The sequence below is a fragment of the Mchenga conophoros genome, linkage group LG9 (assembly GCF_057382185.1).
Source record: "Mchenga conophoros isolate Kocher_MC1m ecotype Shallow Benthic linkage group LG9, M_conophoros_male_GT1.1, whole genome shotgun sequence".
In the NCBI taxonomy this organism is placed as follows: Eukaryota; Metazoa; Chordata; class Actinopteri; order Cichliformes; family Cichlidae; genus Mchenga; species Mchenga conophoros.
The window spans coordinates 30,686,255-30,704,515 of NC_140534.1; the positions used below are offsets into that span (position 1 = coordinate 30,686,255).

The following is an 18,261-nucleotide window of genomic DNA, read 5'->3' on the forward strand; positions in this document are numbered from 1 at the left end:
TGAACCCTAGGGGTTCGGTGAGTCGGTCTCAGGGGTTCGGCAGAGCCTCCACTGCGGAGGTCGCAGAGGTCCAGCCACGCCCGAATTATCGTGTAAATTTGTGATGACACGCCCCCTTCTGGCCATCACTGGCTGCAGACGATCATGCTACACTGCTTGGCCAATCAGGGCTGCGGGGAATGTAGCGCGCGCAGTAGTCAACATGTGAATGTCGTGGTAGTACTTCGCGTGATTTTTTTTTTAACATTTTAATCCATACTAACTATGTCGGGCAAAAAAAGAAAGTGGTTGGACGAATATGTACAATATGGATTTACATGTATCACGGAACGTGATGGGAGTGAGTGTCCTATCTGCATGATTTGCAACGCCAAGTTGAGCAACTCTAGTCTCGCACCGGCAAAACTAAAGGAACACTTCTTGAAGCTGCATGGAGACGGGGAATACAAGAACACAACACTTGCTGAATTCAAGGTGAAGAGAGCCAGATTCGATGAAAGGCCCACTCTGCCTGCTCTTGGATTTGTACCCGTTAACAAACCGATCCTCACAGCATCGTACGAAGTTGCTTACCTGATCGCAAAGCAGGGCAAGCCACACACCATTGGTGAAACACTCGTGAAACCAGCCGCGTTAAAGATGGCAAATCTGATACTCGGAACAGCGGCCGAAGGTAAATTATCACAAATTCCTCTTTCAAATGACACCGTCAGCGACAGAATAGAAGACATGAGTAAAGACATCTTGGCTCAAGTAGTCGCCGATCTGATTTCAAGCCCGGCAAAATTCAGCCTTCAGCTCGATGAGAGCACAGACGTTGCTAATCTAAGCCAGCTTACTGTTTTTGTGCGCTATGTGAAAGATGACATGATAAAAGAAGATTTTTTATTTTGTAAGCCTCTTACAACAACAACTAAGGCAGCCGATGTGAAGAAGCTTGTGGATGACTTCTTCGGAGACAACAATCTTTCATGGGACATGGTTTCTGCAGTTTGTACAGACGGAGCTCCCGTCATGCTGGGAAGAAACTCTGGTTTTGGTGCGCTAGTAAAAGCCGATGCACCACACATCATTGTGACTCATTGTATTTTGCACAGGCATGCATTGGCAACAAAAACCTTGCCTCCAAAAATGGCAGAAGTATTAAAAACCGTGGTGGAATGTGTGAACTATGTGCGAAATAGTGCTCTGAGGCACTGCATCTTCAGTGAGCTGTGTAAAGAAATGGGCTCTGAATTCGAGGTACTTCTGTACCATTCTAATGTTCGGTGGTTATCCCGGGGACAGGTGCTGAATCGTGTTTTTGCCATGCGTGTGGAATTAGCCCTGTTTTTGCAAGAGCACCAACACTGTCATGCAGATTGCTTCAAAAATCCTGAGTTCATTCTCATTTTAGCGTACATGGCTGATATATTCGCAGCTCTCAATCATCTCAATCAGCAGATGCAGGGTGGTGGAGTAAATATCATAGAAGCGGAAGAACACCTGAAGGCTTTTCAAAAAAAGCTAACGTTATGGAAACGACGAACAGAGAACAACAACTTTGCAAACTTCCCCCTTCTGGACAACTGTGTAAGTAAGGTCGAAGATGTGTCTGGAATCGGAGATGTTTCTGTATCCACGGAACTGAAGCAAACAATTGCAACGCACTTAGATGAGCTTGCAAAGTCTCTCGACAGATATTTCCCTACAAGAGAGTCATATCCAGCATGGGTGAGACAGCCGTTCACGTTTGCTGTTGAGACAGCAGATGTCAATGATGAATACCTTGACGAAATCATTGAAATTCAGCAGAGCCAGGTTCAACAGCAACTCTTCAGAACAACAACACTCTCAACGTTTTGGTGTCGACAAATGGACAAGTATCCAATTATTGCTAAGAAAGCCCTGGATTTTTTTATACCATTTGTTACAACATATCTTTGCGAGCAATCAAGATTTTACGACTTGTAAAGTGTAACATGCATGCACTTTTTAACATCCTATCAAATATTGTAGATTATGATGTTAGAGCCAGTATTTAATCCTAGAAATGTCGTCATTTGTTGGAAGAAAATGAATGGCACTGACTGAAACATTTCCAACATATATAAAGTTGACTTTATCAGTCTCCTGCATGAGCCTTGATCTACTGCACCAACTCTGAGGAAAAAAGCAAAAACAGACGTACATTACATGTTAATTCTTTCTTTCTTTTTTTTACTTTAACTGAGATTCACTGAGTCTTGTCAAAACAGCCTATGTTTTATATTTAAATGGCAAGAAAATAAAATCTACAAGAAATAAACCTGTAAAACAGGATAAAACATGTATGTAGCTCCCATGTTGAAAACTGCAGATGACATGGAAGTCTTTTAAATCTTTGTGAAAACCACCAGCATGTGGTTTGGCAAGACCAAGGTGGAAGAAATCCTCATCTGAAGCTTTGCTGAACATAACGATTTCTCTCAGGTCGTCATGATTTGGTCTTTATCCTAATCAAGTCCTAAATGTTGTGGGACAAAGATTTGTTTGTTGCTTTATAAATTATGTGTAGAGTTCTGAGGTCAACCAAGTCTTTAAATTTAAGAGTATTTAATAAAAAGTGGATTTGATGGTTCTGTTGATGTGGTTTTATTTATGATCCCTATTACACTTTGTGTGTGCTTTACAGGTTATATCGATATATTCATAATGACCATGATGGTTTGTGATTTATTATCACCGGAAGAAGTTTGTTCTTTCAGATAATTTATTTTAATTCTATGTTATTTATCATCAGACTCCTGAATAGTATGAGTTTTGTTTGCTCAGATTCAGTGTTAATTGATTATAGAAAAACCAAGTCTTCAATTTCTTAGTTTTTTTGTAGTTCATTTAGAAGTTGTTCCAATTTACTTCCACAATAACTTTGTGTCATCTGCAAACAATATGACTTCTGTGTCTTTGAAATTACTTAGCTGAATGTACAATATCAATCCACATTCACTCAGTTAATGATGCATTCATTAATCTGTATGCCTCTTGTATTTCATTGCTCAAATTCAGGACATTGAAAAACACCTTATGTCATAATGCTTTTCAGAAACTCTCAAAGACAACATTACATGGATTATTAGACTCAGTGCTGCTCATTTATTGACTTGATTTTTCATTCCTGCAGCTTAGCTGTTCTGACAGCTCCACTCAGGCTCTGCTGGACACCACTGTGCTCCTGCTGCAAGGCGCCTGGTTTCTGGTACGCTTCCCAGTCATGATCATGGTGGCACTGTGAGCAAGAACCTGGCAACCTCCAGCCACCATGCCCCATCGTAACATTCCTTGACAGATCCCAACACAGCCCTGGTACAAACATACATGGCCATCAGGAGCATCCTACACTTTAAATGAGCTGACTTCAGGTGTTCAGTAAGGGGAAGATTTAATAACATTGCACATTTCATTTCAAGACTCTGTAGTCACAGAGCAGAGAGTAGAAAAGGTGACAATAAAATGTTTTTGGAGCTTTACCAAGTAATCAGCATCAGACTTGTTAACAATTAAAATAAAACCCAACATTTAGAGTCTTAGGAAGATAATCACAGAGGCAAAAACTTTCCACTGTATCGTCTCAGGTTTCTTAAAATGAAGTCTGAGGTAGGGTTGTTATTTGAGGTATTCCTGGAAAAATCTTTTTGTCCATTTGAAAGCTCCAGATTCTTTAGATTATCTGTCTCATACTTTGATTGTGAATATAGAGGATTGTAGCTCAAGTTAACATGGAAAGATAGAGGTTTAAAGTCTCTAAAACATTTGGACCCATATGGAAAAGATATATATAAATCTTATAAAGTTTGGATCTGTCTTGTGTGAAACTTGTATGAAAAGCATATAAGAGTGAAAACAGATATAAGATCCCTTGAAAAATTAGATAATGAAACTTGTATGTTTTGGATACTTACTAAAACAATATATGAAAGTAATGAGAAAGTGGCCACTTTCATGAGTAAATCACATATAAGTTTTTACTATTTCTTTTCCATATGGGGATGTTCAGTCTCTGACAGAAGGTTTGGAGACATGTAGAAAGTTCAGTTTGAATGGGTGAAACTAATATTTTATTTACAGTTTCTCACACACAAGGAAGAGAATTTTCTTCATGTACAATATTTTTTACAACAAATACAACAAAATGAAACAAAACACATTTTGATGAATTCATCTCTTAATCTTATATGCAGAATTTCTGATGGTGTTTTCTCTGATATCCCAGTATGTATTTTGGCTATTTTGACTATTTACAGTAGCCGGAGCCTACTGAATTCTAATATTTCTAAAATCCATTGGATATTGAATACCCCCCTCCCCCTTTACTGAAAGCGATCAAATCTGAGACTGTTGAGCTACATGAAGACAATAAAAATAATTTTTAAAAAAGTCCTGGGTTGTTTATATTCCATTCAGTGCTGAACTGGTGTTCAAATCAAATTTTATTAGTCAAATACACAGTCATACAAAGTACAACATGCAATGAAATTCCTGTGTCCTGGGGCTGCGGATGTAGCCGCACCAGGAAGAAACCAAAAAGACAGTGAAAATTCATACATCAGGGACAAGAGGAAAAAAAGGACCTCTAAAACAGTAACAGTAAAAAAAAGGTCTTGATGGGCTTTCCAGGGACATCGGTATGCAGGGGAGAGACGATGTTTGGGTTTGGTGCCTCCAATTTCACAGACAGTCTAAATGTCTGTCACTCGTCACCAGGTCTGTCAATTTCTTGTTGAAGAGCCGTGAGCTTCTCCAAGATCTTATCCATGTTGTGTTCAATGAGAACAGTCTGAGTACTCACAGCTCTTCCCATTGCTTCGATCATAGTGGACATTTTTGCTGGGTTTTGAACAGCTGTGTCGTATTCGTGATGCCCGTTGCCTGGTGGCATTGACCAGCCAAACATCTGAGGGGAGTCGGGGAGGGTCCATTGAGGTCCAGCCGCAGAATTGCCCACAGCATGAGAATAGTGGGCCTGATTATCTGCACCCATTCTCATTGAATTTACCTGGTGCTGGGTGTACCGCTCCCTGAACGGGGGCTGTCTCTCTCCCTGAAACTGAAGGGGACAAGGGGACTGTCAGTAAAACGAGAATAGTTGTTTTAAATTATTGGCATTACACTTTTTTAAATACAGTCAATTCCCCAGATAATGACAGAATCAGAAACAATTCTGTTTAATAATAGGAGATACTTACATGAAGTGGGACATCCTGATTCACATACTGAGAATGTGAACTCCTCCTAAACTTACTCCGTTTGTTTTGAAACCAAGTTTTTACCTAAAGATAGAAGAAAACAGAAAACATTTAATGAGTACAATGGACCCAAAATTCAATTTCTTATGTTGTAGTAAGTTGAAAAACACTCACCTGTTTGTAGGTCAGACCTGTCATCTCTGCCAACTGTTTCATCTCCCTTGGCTCATAGTAATGTTTCAAATTAAAGTGATGGACAAGAATATTCAACTGTCTCTCTGTGAACACCACCCGGGCCTTTCCTTTAGGTTTCTCTGGAGCAGTGCTGGGAGGGTGCAGAGTGGCAGTGATGTTGCCATCCTGGCTTCTTGGGACAGCAAAATCTTGTTTCTCTTCTGAGACAGCAGGAAAAAAAAGTTTTTAAAAAGTAAATTGCTGAGTCTGAAACACAACAGTTTCCCAGAAAAAAAGTGGGATATTTATACATTATTCAGAACCAAGAGTCACTTCTGCCATCAGGACTTACAACACAGAGTGAAAGAGTATTTTTGCAAGTTGTCTTAGAGGTTAGCCAACTCTATTCATGTAGCTCACCAGGCAACAATGCTGAGTACATACCTGGAGAAAAGTGCATCCCATGTTCCATCTTTGAAGTCCCAGTGATTAAAGCAGGAAAGCTGGAATAAGTATCTCTGATGAAAGGGCTCCAAACCAAGCAGGATAGTGCTGTGTATCCTAAGGCTGATTTAAGAGCAATTCTGGGCTTTTAAGGAGGTTTGTGGGTGTGGGCAGGATTGTGGGGGGTTGAGCTTCTTCCTTTGTGAGTCGCTTTACCCTACCAAGTTTCAACCAACTGGCATCATTTAAATTTCTTTAAAATGCTGTTTCTGAGGTCTGAAAACAGAAAGTACAGTTAGAAAGCAGCCGTACAAATGAGCTTTACCAAATCCTTCCACCTCACACTTTATAAAATCTCAAAAATGTAATGCCTAAAATTACTGTTTTACTTTCAATTTAACCTCTTACCCATTACTTTAGTGTCCGTTTTAACTGCTCTTAAATTAGCAAAAAAAAAAAAAATTCAACACCAAATTCAGTTCGGTGGGTCGTTCAATGGGTCGTTCAGTGCGTTGTTCAGTAGGTTGTTTAGTGGGTCTTTCATTTGGTTGTTCTTTGGGTTGTTCAGTCAGTGGGTGAGTGAAAGCAAGATTAAGTGGAAAGTGTCTATGTGAGTGGAAAGTTCTTTCCACTCACATAGATCATTTTTGCAAATGCATCCTCACACTAATTTGATCTCCAGGCGTTCAGTTGCACCTTTGTGTAAACCCCCAAAGCAGCTTTTTAAGGTCAAAACAAGTTTTTCAAACTCTGACAAACCATTAAAAAAATCTGACACTGAATATCACGATGACCACTGACCACTCGTTTTGTCTTCATTAACTTTATTAAATGAAACAGTTTAAAAGTGGCAACTGAAATTACACCAATTGAACTCAGCATCTTTGAAAATGTTTTAAAATAAGCAAAATTATACCAATATTACATACAACTAATGACTTACATAATTAAGATATTTTTGACCATGTGGAGAACATTACTGAGTTTATAAGGTAGAACATGGTAGCTTTCACCTTTGAAATGCACCTCTACATTGTAAAAGTCTCTGACACTAAAACACCCACATAAGTCGATGTAAACAATAGCAAGGCTAACGATCCACAACAACGCTCGTCATAAACCCACGGACACATGGATCTGGCCTCCTCTGGCTCATTCAGAATTAGAGACGCACCCAGTTCAGCCAGTGACCACTAAACATACGCTAATGTGTCTTTTAGAGTTCCTGTATCACACCCTGCTACCTCTGATTAATTATCAGGTCAATGCAGACAGATGGCACCAGGGCCATGAGAGATAAATAAAGGTTTCTGTGTTGACTTGAAGTAATTTCAAAGGCACAGAAGTCATATTATGTGCAAATGACACAAAGTTATTGTGGAAGTAACTTGGAAAAACTTCTGAATGAACTAGAAAATCAATTTAACTGAGTTCTCGGTTATTTCTATAATCAGTTAACACTGAGTCTGAGCAAAACAAAACTCATACTATTCAGGAGTCTGATAAATAACAAAGAATTATAAAAGTAATTATGTTGAGGTTCATTAAAAGTAACTCGTTAAATGTACATATGTTTTGAAATCTCATGTTGTTATCTGGCTGTGCCATTACCATGGTGACGTGGATGCCATGGCAGGAAATACTTGGTGGACGCTTCTCCTTATATGTTCACTTTAAAAAAAAAAAAAAGTTGCAGCTCGACGCTCCTATTAAAATAGAGGACGTTTTTGGCTCAATCAAGTGTATGCGAGCGGTAAGGCCCCAGGCTCAGACAGATTTCCAGCTGAGTTGTTAAAAAAATTTAAAGACAAGCTAGCCCCTCTCCTTCTTGATCTATATAATGAATCACTGAGAAAAGGCTGGCTGCCCCCCACTTTAACGAAGGAATCTATTTCAGTTTTACTGAAGAAAGGCAAAGAGCCTACGGCCTGTGAGTCCTACAGGCCCCTTCTCTATTTGCAAATTAGACTGTGTCTCATCACTGTTTCCAAATTCCCCAATTCTCCCTGCTGATCCATCATGGGTTGACCTTCTGGCTGTTACGCCTAATCAAAAATCACCTCTATCAAATATATATTGTATGCTTATGGTGACCGAATCTAATCCATCAGGTAAAATCAGAACCGCCTGGGAGCATGAATTAGGTGTTGAACTGTTTGAATCATGGTGGGATAAGGTGAATCTCATCATGCGTTCAAGTACACCATGTGCTAGGCTACAGCTTATACAGTTTAAAGTTTCCTTCAATTATAGACCAATGTGACAGATGTCACACCTCCCTTTGCGACCGTGGCTCAGGGGTTTGGGAAGCGTATTTGTAACCGGAAGGTCGCCGGTTCGATCCCCGGGCTCTCTGTCCTGGTCGTTGTGTCCTTGGGCAAGACACTTTACCCTACTGGTGATGGCCAGAGGGGCCGATGGCGCGATATGGTAGCCTCGCTTCTGTCAGTCTGCCCCAGGGCAGCTGTGGCTACAACCGTAGCTTGCCTCCACCACTGTATGAGTGAATGCGAGAGTGAATGAATAGTGGCATTGTAAAGCGCTTTGGGTGCCTTGAAAAGCACTATATAAATCCAATCTATTATTATTATATGTTTTTCTTCTGCCCAAGTTTGAACCAATTTTGGACTGATTTCTTTTCTGTACTGTCAGGGGTTCTTGGAAGTCAGATCCGAGAAGACCCTTTAATTGCCATATTTGGAGTTCCAAAGATCCCTCTTAATGTAACTCCCCAGCAAACTGAGATCTTAGCTTTTTGTTCCCTTCTTGCTAGATGCTGTATTTTACTTCCATCTGCATTGCAATGGCTTAATACTGTCCGGACATTCTTGTGGAATATCTCAAATCTTTTCCTTAGAACAATACAATTTACCCACCCTCCGAATAGATTGAAAAGAATTTGAAATGTTCTTTTTTTTTTTTTTTTAAAGGTAGGCATAGGATTTACCCCCCCCTCCCCCTTCTATTCTTTTTTAATTTAATTTAATTTTTTAAATTGTATTTATATAGTGTTGAATTTTAATTTTTTTTAATTTAATTTAATTTATTTATTTAATATTTTTTCTAATTTACTCACTTTTTTCTTCTTTTTTTCTTTTCTGAATTTTCTGTTCTTGTGTTGGTATGATGTTTTTTGTATTTTAATTTGTCTTTTGTTTAACAAGAAAACGTTAAAATGATTGGGAAAGAAATGTTTGATAAAATATGTCACGTAAGATGTATACAATACAACGTATATAAGTTTGTATAATCTCTTAATAAACAAATTTTTAAAAAAGTTGCTGTCCATACAAACAATACTGATTTGTAGACTTGTAATTGTTTAACTAACAATCTTGTCAACACAAAGTTCCAATCCAATTTTATTTATGAAGCACTTTAAAATACCCAGCACAGGAACAAAGTGCTGTACAGAAAATAAGTTAAAAACAATAGAATAACAGAAAACAGCAAAAATATAGAAATAAAACACATAATGCATAAAATTAAAACAGCCCTATATATATATATATATATATATATATATATATATATAACTATATATATGAGTTTTATTCATCTTTCTTAATCATTTATGGTTGTGGTGTGATCTTCTCCTGGTTCCTTGTTTCCCCGTGTGTGTTGCTGTGTCAGTTGTGCTGCCCCACTGTGCAATTTATTATTTTTAAACAATCGTATGATTTTTTGTATTGATGTACTTTTGTTAATTTCATACGTACAGGTGTTCCACACACTAACTCCTGTGATTGTAATGCTGTGATATTTTACATTAGTCTTTACCATTGGCTTGGTTCATCTACTCCCGCTGAGTTTGCTACAGTAATAGTTAATGTTTTATTTTTAGAAGGGTGTCCAGTTTTTACAATTTCTTTAGGTAAACCAGGACCAGCATTAAGAAAAAAAGTCATTAAAACCATTTGCAAATTGTTTTATGTCACTGATCAGTGTATTTTGTGTTTGAAAGTTATTGGGATATTCCAATCTTTTAGTTCCTTTATTTACAATATCATTTAGTACTGTCCACGCTTTTCATATTTTTTTTATCTAAAAGTTTACTGTAGTAATTTATTTTACTCGTTCTCATAATTATTATGAATTTATCTTATACCTTTTATAAGTTTGTTCTTGTTTAACAGATTCTTTTTCTTACATGCGTTTGTTAGCCATGTTTTCAGTTTTCTTTGCTTTATTCACCAGGGGATAGCGTTTATTGTAAAGACTTAATATTATAGATAAGAAGTTTACATATGCCACGTCAACATCTTGAACACAGATCTTTCTCTAGTCTTGGTTGTTACACTGTTCTTTAAGGTAGCCGATTTCTTAAGCCTAAATTATAGTATTTACACAATTTTCATTTCATTTACTCCCTGCTGCTCTCCACCTCTTCTCCCTCTCTTGTCTCTTTCTTCCTGCAAGTCTCTCCATTCCCTCAATCTGGTCCACATCTCATCACTCACTATACTTTTTCTACTCCCTCTCTATCACTTCCTCCATTCCCTTTATCTCTCACTCACAAACGCATGCATCCATACATGCAAGAAAACATAATTTATTAGCTCACCTGGATAAGACCCATGCAAAACAAACTGAAGGTTTTTGTCCGGAAACCCACCATCAAAGTACCCATTGTCTCTGATGTCTGCAAATAAGAATAACCAGAACTCCAGACACTGGCTGTGAAGAAAATGCCACCAGTATTCAATTCTTTCATTGGAAGTACTTCCTCCCTCCAGGTAACTCTCAAAGGTGTCGTAAGGAGCCACGGGCACAAGGAAACACTGAAAGCCTATAACATGGCCATTTTCAGTTCCAAGATCACCTCTGGCAACTCTACACCGCTGCACCGCTTCTACGTAACACCCCCCGATCACTTTCAGATTACTATTTGTTGTGTATGCATTAAGACAGATTATTTTTCTCGACAAACCATCAACACTCTCATTGATTGAGATGCCATATGGTTTAAGTTTGCCGTAGGAGTACAGGTGCCAGATGAAGTTCAGCCCTTTTGAAAAATAGTTCGCCTTCGCCTGAGACGTCTTGTGTGCCTCAATGCCACCCCTCAGGGATCCAACTCAGTCAACACCAAGTGCACATCCTCTTTCCTCACGCGTAGTCAATGTTCTCTGCATTTAGCATATATCCATCAGTACGCGTGAAGCTACCAGAGTACTGCAACTGGTTGTCAATGAATTCAACCAAGACTTCCAGGTCAGAGTACGCTTTTGTGACGAGTGTGTCCCCTAAGAACTCTCTTCAGATGTCTCTCACTTTTATAAAACTTGTGTGTACTGCCAAGCACTGTTTTAATATATTTATATATTAAAACAGTGCTTGGCAGTACACACAAGTTTTATAAAAGTGAGAGTCCAATCTCAAAATTAAAATCTACTTACTTTTTAGCCTTTTTATTAAATACTCTTAAATTTAAAGACTTTGTTGACCTCAGAACTCTACACATAATTTATAAAGCAACAAACAAATCTTTGGCCAAAACATTTAGAACTTGATCAGGATAAAGGCCGAATCGTGATGACCTGAGAGAAATCCTTATGTTCAGCAAAGCTTCAGATGAAGATTTCTTCCATCGTGAGTGATCATGGCTCAAGAGTTGGGTGTTCGTCTTGTAATCGGAAGGTTGCCGGCTCGGACAGTCTCGGTTGTTGTGTCCTTGGGCAACACACTTCACCTACCGCCTACTGGTGATGGACAGTAGGCGATGGCGCGATATGGCAGCCATGGCTACAACTGTAGTGAATGAATAGTGGTATTGTAAAGTGCTTTGAGGGGTCCTGAAAAGCACATTATAAATGTAATCCATTATTATTATTCAATCTTGGTCTTGCCAAACCACATGCTGGTGCTTTTCACAAAGATTTAAAAGACTCACAACTCATCTGCAGTTTTTCAACATGGAAGCTACACACATGTTTTATCCTGTTTAACTGTTATTTTTCTTGTAGATTCTATCTTCTTTCCATTTAAATATAAAACAGAGGCTGTTTTGATAAGACTCAGTGAATCTCAGTTAAAATAAAACAATAAGAATAACATTAAAATGTAATGTAAATCTTTTTTCCCTTCTTTTCCCCAGAGTTGGTGGGGCAGATGAAGGCTCGAGTAGGAGATTAATAAAGTCAACTTTTTATATATATTGTAAATGTTGCAGTCAGTGCCATCCATTTTCTTCCAACAAGTGATGACTTTTCTATGATTAAATACTGTCTGCATTTTTGTTTTGCTTTCATTGAGTCTCTAACATCATAATTTACAATATTTGAGGATGTTAAAAAGTGAAAGTCATGAAATCTTGTGTTTAACCTCTGACCCAGAATGTCACAGCAGAAATGGAGACTCATCAGACCAGGAAACATTTCTCCAATCTCTTATTGTCTAATATTTGTGAGTCTGTTTCCTCAGTTTGCTGTTCTTAGCTGACAGCTGTTGTAGCCAGTGTGGTCTTCTGCTGCTTCTAGCCCATGTGCTTCAAATTCTGACATGTTGTGTTCTCAGAGATGGTCTTCTGTATAGTTTGCTTTAAATGAGTGGTTATTTTTAGTCTCTGCTGCCTTCCTATCAGCATGAAGTCATCTGGTCTATCTCCTTTGACCTCTGACATCAAGAAGCTCGTTTCGCTCAGAGAAGTGCTGCTCACTGGATGTATTGCTGAGTTTTACATTCTTTTGTGCAGTTTGCATTAAGTTTATTTAATTTCTTCTCTTTGATTCACCACTCACTCTTTCAAATTGTTTTCTATCTCGGTGAATCACTGAGATTTAAAGAAGGTTCCACACAAGCCCTGATCAAGTCCTAAATGTTGTGGGTCAAAGATTTGTTTGTTGCTTTATAAATTATGTGTAGAGTTCTGAGGTCAGTCAAGCCTTTAAATGTAAGAGTATTTAATAAAAAGGCTAAAAAGTGGGTTTGGTTTATTATCCTAATTCTATGTTATTTATCATCAGTTTATTAATGATATAATTTGCTTGACTCCCAAATAGTATGAGATTTGTTTTGCTCAGATTCAGTGTTAAATCATTATAGAAAAACCAAGTCCTAAATTGATTTTCTAGTTCATTCAGAAGTTGTTCCAAGTTACTTCCACAATAACTTTGTATCATCTGCAAACAATATGACTTCTGTGTCTTTGCAGTTACTTCAAATCAAGACATGTTAACACAAACACCTTTACCCTCATTTATCTCTCATGGCCCTGGTGCCATCTGTCTGCATTGACTTGATAATTAATCAGAGGTAGCAGGGTGTGATACAGGAACTCTAAACGACACATTAGCGTATGTTTAGTGGTCACTGGGTGAACTGGGTGCGTCTCGAATTCGTCTCGAATTCTGAATGAGCCAGAGGAGGCCAGATGTGTTGATGTGGATCGTTAGCCTTGCTTTTGTTGACCTTGGCTTATGTGGGTCTTTTAATTTCACTTTTCACACATTTAGAGGTGCTTTTCAAAGAAGGGGGAAACTACCTTTTGCTATCTTATAAACTCAGTAATGTTCTCCACATGATTACAAAGATCTAAATTAGAGGTCTAAGTCATTATTTGTGTGTAATATTGGTACAATTTGGCTTATTTTAAAACATTTAATAAATATCAGGTTTCAATACTAATAATACACATTTTGTTTAAAATATATTTAAAGAGCAGCTGTATTTGCTCTGATACATTTGAAATTATAAACTATTTGCACAAATCTCCTGATAACAGAAAGTAAATTAATCATCGGTGCAAAGATCAAACTGGTTTCTTGTCTGAAACAACCAGAGCAGGAAGTTAAATCAAAATCATCTAACACAGATCTAGTTGACATGAAAGCAGAACAATCTAAACTCATTAGATTTGTTTGTTTGTTTTATTAAATAAATTCTTCACATTATATAGACCACCTTGTTTCGTTTTAAACACATGATCAACTATGCAGACCTTGATAAATTGACTTAATTTCACTTGCCACTTTCAGACTCATTTATTAAAGTTAATAAAGACAAAATGAGTGGTCAGCGGTCATTGTGATATTCTGTGCCACATTTGTGAGTACAAAAACCATTTTTGCCTCAAAAAGCTGCTGTGGGGGTTTACACAGAGGTGTAACTGAACGGCTGCAGGTCAAATAACGTGAAGATGTTTTTGCAAAAATGTTCTATGTGAGTGGAAAGTTCTTTGGGTGATCTAATACTGCGTTAATTGATGCAAACATGCAGTGAGTTCATTTCAGTAATTAGCTGCTAATTTTAGGCATTAAGTGTTTCATATTTTATAAAGTGTGAGGTGGAAAGATTTGGTAAAGCTCATTTTGCACGGCAGCTTTCTAACTGTACTTTTTTTTCCAGACCTGAGAATCAGCATTTTAAAGAAATTTAAATGATGCCAGTTGGTAGAAACAACCTGACTGGTTGTAAAGCGAAGAAGAAGCTCAACCCCCCCACATTCCTGCCCACACCCACAAACCTCCTTAAAAGCCCAGGAGAATTGCTCTTAAGTCACCTTCCTGCTTGGTTTGGAGCTCTTTCATCAGAGATACTTTCTCCAGTTTTCCTCTTTTAATCACTGGGATTTCATGGAAGATTATGGGATGCACTTTTCTCCAGGTATGTACTCAGCATTGTTGACTGGTGAGCTAATATGAACAGAGTTGGCTAACCTCTAAGAAAACTTGTAAAAATACTCTTTTACTCTGTGTTGTAAGTCCTGATGGCAGAAGTCACCATTTCTCCCTCCACAGCTGAACAGAGTCCACTTTAAATTCTTTTTGGTTTTAAAGAATCTACAAATATCCGACTTATTTTTTTATACTTTGTGGGAAACTTTTGTGTTTAAGATTCATTGTGTTGATGCTCAGTCATCAGGTAAGTAAATCCCTGAAGGTTGATTCAGTTCACCTGGATGTAATGTTTTCAATGGGAGAAATGTTTTGTGACTTCTTCAGTCTGAGACCTTTTGGGATTTAAGACTCATCAATTTAACCTTTGTTAATTTTTTCTGTTAGAAAGTCAGTCGTGCCAAAACATATCAGCAACTGACCCATGTGGACCATATAGACTTGTGCTTACTTGTCCTCTTGTCTCTTTACCCTCACAGACTCGTGGAGTTCAGGCAGCGGCCCTGAAGGGAGTCTATCCTTGGAAGAACTCGCTACATGGGCAGAGACTGCTCTAAAAATGGAGATGAGCAAAAAAACCGCTGATACCTCTGAGGCTGTTTCCAGTTCAGTCTCAGAGCAAAAACAAGATTTTGCTCTCCCAAGAAGCCAGGATGGCAACATCACTGCCACTCTGCACTCTCCCAGCACTGCTCCAGAGAAACCTAAAGGAAAGGCCCGGGTGGTGTTCACGGAGAGGCAGTTGAATATTCTTGTCCATCACTTTAATTTGAAACGTTACTATGAGCCAAGGGAGATGAAACAGTTGGCAGAGATGACAGGTCTGACCTACAGACAGGTGAGTGTTTTTCAATTCAATAGAACATAAGAAATTGAATTTTGGGTCCATTGTACTGATTAAATGTTTTCTGTTTTCTTCCGTCTTTAGGTAAAAACTTGGTTTCAAAACAGACGGAGTAAGTTTAGGAGGTCACATCCTCAGCATGTGAATCAGGGCGTCCCACTTCATGTAAGTATCTCCTATTATTGAACAGAATTGTTTATGATTTGATTTTATGGTATTTTTAATTTGGTTGTTGTTTTGATCTGTGTTGTTCAGCACTTTGGTCTGCCTGGGGTGTTCTTAAAGTGCTATACAAATAAACGATGATGATTCTGTCATTATCTGGGGAATTGACTGTATTTAAAAAAGTGTAATGCCAATAATTTAAAACAACTATTCTCGTTTTACTGACAGTCCCCTTGTCCCCTTCAGTTTCAGGGAGAGAGACATCTCCTATTAGAGTATCTCCTATTATTAAAAAGCACCGTTTCTGATTCTGTCATTATCCGGGGAATTGATTGAAGTATTCTTAAAGTATTCTTATTTTACTGACAGTCCACCTGTCTGTGTTTCAGTTTCAGGGAGAGGGACAGCCCCCATTCAGGCAGCAGTACACCGAGCACCAGGAGGTAAACCCAATCCCAAATGGTGGAAACCATCAGGGCCCCTATCATCATGCTGTGGACAGTTTTGCTCCTGGACCTCAGTGGACCTTCCCCAACTCGCCCCAGACATTTGGCTGGTCGATGCCACCAGACAACGGCCAGCATGAATTTAACCCTGCTGCTGGTATGAATGTACATGAAGAATACTATATGCCTTTTGTATGAGAAACTGTAAATAAAATATTTACACCCATTCAAAACTGAACTTTCTCAGCCCCCCCCTTTATTTATAGAGTTTTTACATGTAAGTTGACATATCAGGCCCAATAAAGAGGGTACCACAGACACAAAGATATATCTCAATACAGATTAGGCCATTAAAGTTAAATAAATAAGTAAATAAAATAAAATAGAAATGAAGGAAAAAGTGGGAAAAACACACACAGAGAACAATACAAAAGAAAAAGCAAAGAAAAAAAGAACAAACAAAAACAAACAAACAAAAAAACACTCCCCCCAGAACCAGAACAAAAGAAAACCCCATGGTACTAAAGTTTAGTCTGTTGGAAGTGTTTTCAATGAACTGAAGTAAATAATAAAAGGCTGCCACATCTGTGAGAACTTATTAACATTTCCTCTGAGTCTGAATTTTATTTTCTCCATTTTTAAAAAGAACATAACATCTTCCAGCCAACGTGATCGGGCTGGAAGGTGATGAGCTTTCCAAGACAGCAAAATTCTACGTCGTGCCAGCAGTGAAGTGAACATAACATCCAGCTGTTTATGACTAAGGTTTAGGGTGGCATCTTCAGAAACACCAAACTAGTGGGCATGGTTGGAGTGTAACGCTCAAAACATGAGAGAGCACTTCAAAATAAAAAGTCCAGTATAACTTAAGTGTCGGGAAGGCAAAAAACAGGCGTTGCATCTGTTGCACAGGTCAGGAATGCTGGGGTATATTTTAGATAATCTAGATGTGTAATCTGTATACCGTCTTAAACTGAATAAGGGAGTCTTGCACATGAGGCTGAAGAATGAATTCTGTCAATTACTTTGTCCCAGTAACCTTCCCCAAACGTAAGACCCAGTTCCTTTTCCCAACTCAAAGTAATTATTTGGTTGAGTAATTGCTCGATGCCATAATTAAAGTATATACTTGTGATATTAGAGCCTTACTGTGAGGCTTCAACTGGAATAAGTCTTCCCACCAAGGCTTGAGAAGCTGACTTGGAAACTCTGGCAAGATAGAAGATGCACAGTGTCTTATTTGAAAGTAGCAGAACAAATGATACGAGGGCAAATCATACAAAGAACAAAGGTCACTAAAGCTGAGAAAATGTTATCTTTAAAAAAGTCATAAAAACATTTGATACCTTTTCTTGCCCATATACGAAAGGAGGAGTCCACCAGCGATGGGGGGAAAAGGTGGTTGTTGCAGATTGGGGTCAGAGCAGAAGCAGAGACTGAATTGAAGTGATGCCGGAATTGATACCATATTTTTAGAGAGCCAATTAGAAAGGGGTTGTCTGTGAATCGTAACAGGGAAACAGGAAGGGATGAAAATAATAGTGCTGGGAGTGAGGAAGAGAAACATGATTGAGCCTCAAGGCAACACAAAGTAGCTTGAGGATCATTCAGCCAATAAGTATACTTTTGAATGTTGGCTGCCCAACAATAGGATCCTGTTTGTGGACTTCAGCTCTGCCTTCAACACCATCCTTCCAGACCATCTCCGAGGCAAGCTTTCCCAGATGAATGTGCCTGATCCCATCTGCCAGTGGATCACTGACTTCCTGATGGACAGGAAGCAGCATGTGAGGCTGGGAAAGAATGTCTCGGACTCTCGGACCATCAGCACCGGCTCCCCTCAGGGCTGTGTTCTTTCTCCTCTGCTCTTCTCCCTGTACACCAACTGCTGCACCTCCACCCACCAGTCTGTCAAGCTAATCAAGTTTGCAGATGACACCACTGTTATTGGGCTCATCTCGGACGGGGATGAGTCTGCCTACAGGAGGGAGGTTGAACGTCTGGTGTCTTGGTGCAGCCACAACAACCTGGTGCTGAATGCCCAGAAGACAGTGGAGATTATTGTGGACTTCAGGAAGCACACAGCCCCACTCCCCCCATCATCCTGACTGACACCCCCATCACCTCTGTGGACTCATTCCGCTTCCTGGGTACCACCATCACCCAGGACCTGAAGTGGGAGCCCACCATCACCTCCGTCATCAAGAAAGCCCAGCAGAGGATGTACTTCCTGAGGCAGCTGAAGAAATTCAACCTGCCAACACGGACGATGATGCAATTCTACACTGCAATCATCGAGTCCATCCTCACCTCCTCCATCACCGTGTGGTATGCTGGAGCCACTATCAGGGACAAACAGAGACTGCAGC

At 39.0% G+C, this 18,261-nt stretch overlaps 1 protein-coding gene across 1 annotated transcript; it reads left to right on the forward strand.

The window, feature by feature from the left end:
* The first annotated feature begins 357 nt into the window (after window positions 1-357).
* LOC146567545 (protein FAM200C-like) lies at window positions 358-3,253 on the forward strand. The gene is made up of 2 exons (XM_085285855.1): window positions 358-1,800; window positions 3,143-3,253. Exons 1-2 carry the CDS (start codon window positions 358-360, stop codon window positions 3,251-3,253), a joined length of 1,554 nt encoding a protein of 517 aa, XP_085141981.1.
* Window positions 3,254-18,261: the final 15,008 nt, after the last annotated feature.

Coding starts and splice junctions, on each gene's coding strand:
- LOC146567545 (XM_085285855.1), top strand. CDS start 358: ATGATTTGCAACGCCAAGTTGAGCAACTCTAGTCTCGCACCGGCAAAA. Junction 1,801..3,142: donor TTGAAATTCAGCAGAGCCAG/GTTCAACAGCAA, acceptor TCATTCCTGCAG/CTTAGCTGTTCTGACAGCTC.